Raw genomic sequence first — 9,652 nt, 5'->3', positions numbered from 1 at the left:
CCATCTGACAAATGTATGGTGATCTTGAGGTTGAAGAACTTTGTAAAGGGAGTGCAGCTGAAATGCACTACAGACCCATCAGGGCAAATCACGTTTTTAATTTGAACTAAACGGAATGGAGGAATGGATATGGAAGTGGCAGAAGTCATCAAAAGGCTAAGAATATCATAAGCAAAAAAAAATCTGAAATTCTCTATTCACCAAACTCTGTGATTAAATATCAAATTTCAAAATTATTGTAATTTTAGATTTGTTCCAGAGCAACATTAATATTCAGTAAATCCAAATCTGTCTCTCACACATCACATGGAATCTATTTTTATTACTTATTTTTATAGGGCTGTGATTTGAACTGTTATAAAATAAACTGAACAATCCACGACTGTTGTCTGTCATTTACTGATCTATTAGGGCACACATTGGAAATCTTCTGCATGAGTAAGAAAAAGTAAATTTATTTGTTGCATGCCAGTACATGTTCATTAAAAGACACTAAGAAAGGTAATTTGGGCAAGTCAATAAATAAATTCTGCATGAGAATCATACCTGACCTCATAAGTAGTAGATAATTACCTCTGATTTATTGTTCCGAGTTGACTTTTTTGGGTTAGCAGTAGAAGATGTCTCATGTGCTTCAGCCTGCAGCCAATCATGATAAGCCTTTATACAGTATCAAGCTCCTCATGCCAAAGGGTAGACAGATTGATTACTATGAGTCAGTATAAAATATTCTTCTCTGCTCAAGATTTAGTCTGCTCATTTTGATGATTAGAATTAACTTGTACATTGTCTTGTAATAATCGAATACCTTTTTACGTATGTTAGCAGGTGCTGTTGGATCTACAACCTGCAAAAAAATGACAATCTTCACTGTAGATAATTAAGGCATGTATGGGGGGAGTAATTTCAAATTATTCTTATAATCAAAAATCACATTAAGCTAGTAATGACATTTTGTGTTGGTCTTGTAGCAAAAAAGTTGCCACAAAAACAGTAGGGACTTTAAAAAAAATTATTGTAGGTGAGATGGTAGGATTCCGGGAAATTACATTTTCTTGAAGGTGTAAACTAATTATTCTTATTTATAAAACTTTAATAACGATTCTGTAAAGTGGAATACTATAAAACTTAGTCATTAAGTATAAAACATTGAACAGCAATGGGTGCAATGGGAAAGCTAGATATAAATTGCAAAATTAATTAGCAATTGTGAAATATAATAGTACAAAATTCAACAACAAACCTTTACTTCAGCCGATTGATCATTTGTCTTTAGTGGATCAACAGAGACAGTTATTTTGGCTAATGGTTGACCTGCATCACCATATTCTTTCCAAGCCCGAGCAACAACCTGAGGACACTTCATAAGCCATACTGAACGCTCCGCCTTTGAAGTATCAAGTATTGAGGAGATATCATCCAAATTCCCTGACATCTTCTCAGAATCCTACCAAAAAAATGAATTATGTGAATGAGAATTCTCACATGCAAGCAGAGAACTCCTATTAGAGGTAGTTTCTTAGGTCATCGCCATGCAAAACACCAATTCGGTATATGTAACTCCTCATATGCATGCATTTAACCAAGAAAGCGTTTTTTTATTTTTCCATTCACCTTATATTGTTTTAAGGTATACAATCCTTCATCCCTCCAAATTCAAACTCAGAGTATCCATGCTGTTGACATATTCTATAAGGTTTCTTTTCCAAAAAAAATCTACAGCAATCAAAAACATCATTTGTGCAGGCCAAATGTAAAACTGATCATTCAAATTCTTGTAAGGGGAAAGGATCCATGAACACCTTTTTATCATTCAAGAGGCAAAATAGATGTCATCATGTCAAACAAGATGCACTAAAGTGATGAATCATCATGGCTTTTATAATGGAGATTCATGTTCAAATCTCTAGGAGGCTATCATATGCTTTATAAAGAAGATTCATCTTTACATGTCCAGATAACACATTACATGCTAATCAATATAGATGCTGAGAGTTGAAATTGGGTAAACTATCATATCTAATACTGGAGGTGACACCCTGAACTAATGAGGCCAGGTGCAAGTAATGTATGGTTAAGCTTAACAGAAGATATACCCTTAGGGTTTCCAGAAAAAACAATGGGTGTCAGGAGAGAAAATTCCCTTAAGATTTGCAGTTACAGAGATGGGAGGTAGGAGAAAAGAGAGAATTCACCAAATCAAAAACCAAAACTGTTGAAGTATTCCAATTTAAAGGGTTTCTCTCGATTCACAGTACACTGGAATTTCAAACTGAAATTTATGATCAGAAAAGGTTTAAGAACATAAAATACCGAAAGCAAAAACGGAAATCATAATACCCTAAAAACAGGTAATAGATCAAATAATGGCGGATATATTATTTCTATGAACACACAGCAGTTTATAACGTAAATTCAAGGACAGATTTAGAGGGATTTCAGCTGCTTACAGTATGAATATTAGTACATATATCTAGCAAAAATTGTGGCGCTGCGATCCGCCCTGCTCCTGTGTAACGTTTTCGAAAAGAGCCAACTGCTTAAATCGTAAAGTTTTAATATTCTTTACGTCAACACTTACTGCTTAAATCATTAAAGGTTTATTATTCCTGACATTAACAATTACTGCTTAAATCGGAACAACTAATTTACAAATGTGATTTAAAATTTTAAGTTAAGAATTAGTATTATTTATTTAATTGTACTTGCATTAAAAGGTTATGCCTATTGTAATTTATATAGAATATCTTATAATTTTCACAATTTAGTTTATAATTGAATTTATAAACACTTTAATAAAAATTTGATAGTATGATTAGAGCTATAATTTGAGGAAGAGGGGTTTGACAAGCGATAAATTGACAAGGGGTATTAAATTTGTATTGTTGAACTACTACTCTTGGTTTCTGAGAATGTGTTTAATGTTTATAATGCTCATTATGATTCCTATCTCAAATGCAAGTTGTTGATGTTATTTGCACGTCTTCAATTTCCTTTTAGAATTGTCTAGTTGCAAGTAGTGTTTAAATCTAACTATTCATCGGATTCAGCAAAATTATTAACATCTCTAATTCTTTGTTGACATAGTTCTACTACTTTATTGGTAGCATAAGATAGATAAGGTCTAATGCAAGGTAAAGATTTAATTGAATCTAATTCTATGGGTTTTCCTTACTTATATCTAATAGTGTGTATGAGTCAAAATGTACAACATACACCATTTGTTTATAGAATTGTAATTAGATGATTCAATCTGTATGATCTACTTGGATTTATGTATATATATTTTATATCTAGACATGATGAGTTACTAGAAAAGGTAGAATATATTTGTCATTAGCATGATTGGAGTAGTTCTAGTTATTTCAAGCTATCCAATTGTCCTTGCCTTAGAACTCTTCATACATGGAAGTGTTATCATTGAGATTAGTCTCGATATTCCAATCATCATCTTCGTCTTAATTTTTCGGCTTCATCACATGTCTAAAATTGGATTAAATAGAGTTGAGACTACAAAATATTTAAACTATCATTTTAAATTTGAATATGGTAGATTGAAAGCAACCAAGTTGTTTTGATTTATGTAAGCTAGAATTTATTGAATACTATTCAACCTGTAAAAGTGGGCAAATATGCTTCTCAATATCATTAATGGTAAGGCAAGTTAGAAATAAATTGCATTCATCTTGAAGTCTTTAGTCTCACAAATTTTATAAATCCTCTTTCTCTAAGCATTTTCCACTTAGTAAGAGTACGTAAACTATATGTTTAACAAATTTTCTTTCTAAGCTCACATTGATTGGTCAAATTAGGATTAATAATAAATATGGTCTTTGAACTACCTTAATGATTTCCAGCATTATAGGAATATATGACTCAAGATTCTACCAAACATTATAAGAATATTTTTAAAAGGGAAAGAATATTGGTGGGGACATGGACAAGTGGTTCATGGCACACAAAGTGCCTACTAACATCAAAACTAAAATTATTCTATTGTGCACTTTAATAAAATGTTTCCCTTATGACTTTGCCTTAGCTATCACCCTGTCAGGAACACTATGGAAGCCTACAAATTAAATCTATTATAGTTTAAGAAGGAAATAAATTATTTTGTTGCATACACATTGCAAGTATGAAGGGGAAGATTGTGTTTGTACATCCCATTTGGAAAATACAAGGACCAACTTCTATTGTCACATCCTTAAACTCTCTATGTCCATTCCATGTGTGGAGTTGCAATCTAAAATAAGGCCCAACTTGCATGTATGAATGGGGTGAGAAGGAGATTGCAAGGCAAATATTATTCACAAATTATAATTGCATACCAAAAAACTTGTAGTTAAGGTATTGTCATAAGTAAAAAAAAAATTGGTTTTGTTGGCTATGCTTTCTTTTCTTTCTAGTTGTTAGCATAGTGTGGTACTGGTGTTCACATGGATTAGGATACGACTTAAATCACATACACTAAGCTTAAACTTCTAGGCTTAGAAGTGTTAAACACTGAGTTGATTGACATTTTCTAGGCTTAATATGTTGCTTAAGGTGTGTGGTCACACTAAGAATACACTTCTAGGCTTAAAAGTATTAAACACTGAGTTGACTGACATTTTATAAGCTTAATATGTTGCTTAAGGTGTGTGGTCACACTAAGAATACACTTCTAGACTTAAAAGTGTTAAACACTCTGAGTTGACTGACATTCTCTAGGCTTAATATGTTGCTTTAGTGTGTGTGGTTTAAGACTAGCTGCAGATTAACAACACACAAATGGAAAGATTCTTTATGTTTGTTAATATATTTCAAAGATGTGAAATTTATGATTTCTAGAGAAATTTAGTTGATTTTCATGGTTATACAAATTTGATGATTGAAATATGCGTAGGGAATACATTTGTTGTTTTGAGTTGAAAACGGTTCACAGTCTCTTATTATATAGAGAACATATGTATCTTGATTGTGCGTTATTCTTTATTATTTGGCTCTTTACCTCTTCGTATGAATAGGTGTATTGGGAATTGAATTGCAATGATCTTTTGTTAAAGAGCATGGGCTAGTTGTTTTACCAAATATGTACTGCAGCAAAAATTAATAGTAACCAGTGTTAATTAAAAGGGTGATTACATTGATTTTTTTGTTTAACAATTTATCTAAAAATTACCTTCACAAATTTTCTAAAAATATTAGCACGAACTTTTTGTTTAAATATGGTTTCTAGAGTGATTTTGAGGCAGAGATATTTCTTGAGAAATTTAGGTGATTACATTAAAAAAAAATTTAACAAATTATCTCTACCTTATCATGTGACAAATTAGATAAAATTATTGTCAAATATTTTTCTATTTTGGATCTACAGAATTTGCTGGAGGAGAAGGAAGCAACATATGAAAAAGTTGCAATTAGTCAATATGAATTGTGTTTAGATCAAGAGGATAATCATGAAACTGAAGAGGGGGTTGGAGAAAAAGTAGCAGCTTCCTCCATTAGAGATTTAGATTGTTAGGATTCTTAAAATGAGTATAGGTTTTAGTTAATAATATGTCAATTCTACAAAGTTTATGATTTGAGAGATTGATGTCCACAATTTAACTTATGGAACTTAAGAATTCCACAAGCATGTTGTTAAGGAATTTGGATCAGAGATAGAGAATACAATAGTCTGGTAATATGTAGTGAGGATAGACTTTAATAAGATCACCATAATGAATATGTTTTACCTCTGATGTGTGTGTGTGTGTGTGTGTGTGTGTGTGTGTGTGTGTCTGTCGATATATATATATATATATATATATATATATATATATATATATATATATATATATATATATATATAACTCTAACTATTAATCTTCTATGATAATATCGACAACTTGTTGGTTCGTGAAATTGCCACAGTTATTGGTTTCGGTTCACAGCAAGTGTCGATGCCTATAAATAAAAGGATGAAGAGTCATGTCCACGTAGGGGCATGACTTCTACGTGGCTTGTGCCACGTAGAGTCATGACCCTACGGGAACATGACCCTTCATTCAATGTCATTATTTATTACTTGCTTTAATCCGAATGAAGCTATATCCTTAACACTCCCTCTTAGCAAAAGAGGATTGAATTTCATAATTAAGTTTTAAGGAACAACATTCTAGATATACACATTTATTTGACATGATCATTCACTTAGTAACACTTACTAGTAAAATACTTCATATCCCAGAGAGATATGGATTATCTAATATCCAATACTCTAGGACAACAACTACTTGAAGTCTTATCAGATTACAACCTTGATTCTAGTGACAATTGTAACATTGTCATTATCAAAGGTGAAATAATTTTAGTATCATGATATCCGACACATTCCAGGACAACAAATTAATGTAGTCAATCATGATATGATTGTTATCATAATTTCTGACATATTTCAGAACAATCATTTAATGATAACAATTCAATAACTCATCATAGCAAATTTAGTATAAAGATTTCCGGCACATTCTGGGACAACAACTTAATGTAGTCAATCTTGATAACAGATCAGGCTATTGTGAAAGTCGTCACCTTACAATAGCGATCTTACACTTACATCACATGAAAGATCGTCAACATACATGCAATATTGCATTCAAGATATTCATGAATATATCAATTACATATGATTAAGATTAATATCATGAATTTCCATTCTAATTTAGTCATACCAAGTTTACCTATAAAGTACTCCACTTTCAACTTTGCAAGAGGTTTGGTGAATATGTCGGCACTTTGCTCTTCAATGCTAATGTAGGTCAATTTGATGGCATCTCTGTCTACCATATCTCTTATGTAATGGTATGGGATTTTTATATCCTTGGATCGATTATGAAAAACTAGATTTACAGAAAGTTTGATGTAGCTTTAATTATCACAGTGAATCATCGTGGGGTTTAGGGGCTTCCCAAATAGTCCAACTAGCAATTTCTTTAACCATACTACCTCACGTGCTCCCATGGAGGCAGCCATATATTCGGCTTGAGTGGAACTCCGAGCAACTGTTGATTGTTTTTTGCTAAACCAGGATATCATAGTTGATCCAAGACTAAAGCAGCACCCCATTGTACTTTTACGATCAATGGAACTTCCTGCCCAATTGGAATCAGAATACCCTTGGAGTTGTATCTCAACATTTTTATACTTCAGTCCAAGTCCAATAGTGCCACACAAGTATCTCAAAATATGCTTAGCAACCATTAGGTGAATCTTCTTAGGTTCGCACATGAAATGACTTAACACATTGGTAGCGTAACAAATATTAGGGCGAGTGTTTACCAGGTACATAAGAGATCCAATAATTTGTCTATAGTATGTTGGATCTGTAGGTTTTGAATCTACTGCTTCACTTTTGAGCTTATGAAGATTTGTTTCCATTGGAATGGATAGGGGCTTACAATCTATCATACCAAATCTAGTAGGATATCGGTGGTGTATTTTCCTTGATTTAGGAAAATATAATTCTCTTTTTGCCATACTTCTAGGCCCAGAAAATAGTGCAATAGACCTAGATCCTTCATATCGAATTCAGCCACAAGATCTTGTTTCCATTTTGCAATGAGGTGATCGTCTCTTGTTATCAACAAGTCATCAACATAGAGAACAAGTATTAACATGTCACCATCTGATATTTTGAAGTATATGTTAGAGTTTGCTTCATTTTTGGAATATCCTAGTTTGGAGAGATAACTATCTATCCTTTCATGCCATGCCTTGGGAGCTTGCTTAAGGTTGTAGAGAGCTTTTTTTAGTCTACACACATAGAGATTTATATCATATGTAGCAAATCCTTTAGGTTGTTCTATATATACTTCTTCCTCAATATCACCATTCAAAAATGTGGTCTTCATGTCCATTTGGTGTATCTTCCACCCTTTGGAAGCTGCAATGGCAATGATGGTTCTTACAGAAGTATATTGGGTAACTGGAGCAAATGTCTCTTCGTAATCAATTCTAGCCTTTTGAGAGAACCCCCTAGCAACAAATCTAGCTTTGTGTTTTTCAATACTACCATCTGGTGCATATTTGATTTTGAATAACCAATTTGATGAGACAATTGATTTGTCTTTTGGTCTAGGTATAATGTCCCAGACATCAATTTTTAAGATAGATTGATATTCCTCAATCATTGCATCTTTCCAAGCTTGACATGTTAAAGCCTCTTCAACATTTCATGGTTCAGATTTTGTAAGTTTGGTCATGAGGGCAACATAGCATGATTGACTTCTTGTTTTCTTATTCTCTTTGAAGATTTCATCGGGTTCCACATTATTTTATTCAATCATCTTTCTTGCCCATAGTGGTCTTTTCTTGTTGTTAGGATTTTCAGTATTCTCGAAATTAGGTGATTAAAGTTCATGATTTTCTATGCTATTCTCCCTCTGATTTTCAATTGTAGGATTTTCATCTGATTCTGCAGTTAGATCATCTTTTGCACTTAGAGATAGTTTATAAGCAGCATCTTCGTCAAATTTGACATCTCTACTGATTTCAATAGATCTTCGTCCTGGAATATAGACTATGTATCCTTTAGTGGTTTCACTGTAGCCAATAAATATGCCTTTCTTCCCGGAGGGTTCTAGTATGGTTCTCTTTTCTTTAGGAACATGAATATACACGTGGCAACCAAAGATTCATAGATGGCTTAAATCTGGTTTATTTCTTGTAAAGGCTTCTTCAGGTGTTATATTATCTAGGATTGAATGAGGGTATCTATTTTGAATGTACACAGTTGTATTTGAGGCTTCAACCCAAAATGAGATATGTAGATTTTGATCATGCATCATGGCTTTAGCAACTTCGATGATGGTTCTGTTTTTACTTTCTACAACTCCATTTTTTTAGGATTATAAGGTACAGTACACTCCCTCTTAATCCCAATAGAAATGCAAAATTCTTTAAATTTTTTAGATATATATTCACCCCCATTATCTGATCTTAGAGTCTTTATTTTCTTCCCAGTTTGATTTTCCACTAGGGCCTTAAATTCTTTAAATTTCAATAACACTTCATTTGATTCTTTGAGTTTTATGAAATAGATCCAAGTTTTCCTAGAGTAATCATCAACAAATATCACGTAATACAAGAATCCCTCTAGTGATGGTAATTGTTCAACCCAACAATAAGAATAATAACTCTAGTTGAAGTCTCAACCTGAAGTTTGGACATTCACTTGGTAAAGTCACTATTTCCATAGATAGTGTTCATTTGATTGTCAACCCAAGGACGTAATACTTGAAATGGGTCTGCACTATATATGCACTAAGTTCCTGCAATAGCTACACTACATTACTGTAGCAACTAACATCTATGCAGAAAAGATAAGCAAGAATTGAAACTATTGAAAGGCTACAGGAAAACTTATGCATTAACATAAATGCATTCAAGCAATAATGGCTAAGTTCAATGTTGCTAAACAGAAATTACTCTATTTTGGTTTGGCTGCAGAAACAGTCAATGGATCTGTTTCCAATGGCTGCAGGAACAGTCAATGCAAGAATGTCTACTGCAACTAAAGAAGAAAACTAATTTTAACAAAGGCACAGGAACACTCACCAAGTGGGCCCCCTTTGATGAGTGATTCCAGGCTTCCCAAAAACAACTCTAAGTGCTTAGAATAACATATTTT

At 32.8% G+C, this 9,652-nt stretch overlaps 1 protein-coding gene across 1 annotated transcript; it reads right to left on the bottom strand.

Annotated features, from left to right (window-relative positions):
- Positions 1-552: 552 nt before the first annotated feature.
- Positions 553-2,601, bottom strand: LOC131858282 (uncharacterized). The gene is made up of 4 exons (XM_059211473.1): positions 2,451-2,601; positions 1,244-1,447; positions 809-847; positions 553-639 (listed from the first exon to the last, which is right to left on the bottom strand). Exons 2-4 carry the CDS (start codon positions 1,433-1,435, stop codon positions 553-555), a joined length of 318 nt encoding a protein of 105 aa, XP_059067456.1. The 5' UTR covers positions 1,436-1,447; positions 2,451-2,601.
- Between the last annotated feature and the right edge of the window lie 7,051 nt (positions 2,602-9,652).

The sequence above is a fragment of the Cryptomeria japonica genome, chromosome 9, assembly GCF_030272615.1.
Source record: "Cryptomeria japonica chromosome 9, Sugi_1.0, whole genome shotgun sequence".
NCBI classification, from domain to species: domain Eukaryota; kingdom Viridiplantae; phylum Streptophyta; class Pinopsida; order Cupressales; family Cupressaceae; genus Cryptomeria; species Cryptomeria japonica.
Note: the sequence above shows the minus strand (reverse complement) of the source record. Positions and strands in the feature narration are given on the sequence as shown.

Bases quoted from the DNA above. Each gene is read 5' to 3' on its own strand.
- LOC131858282 (XM_059211473.1), bottom strand. From the start codon at position 1,435: ATGTCAGGGAATTTGGATGATATCTCCTCAATACTTGATACTTCAAAG. The intron at 848-1,243 runs GTTTGTTGTTGA...ATTTTTTTGCAG, and splicing joins ATCAATCGGCTGAAGTAAAG to GTTGTAGATCCAACAGCACC. The intron at 640-808 runs GTATTCGATTAT...GATTGGCTGCAG, and splicing joins CTGCTAACATACGTAAAAAG to GCTGAAGCACATGAGACATC.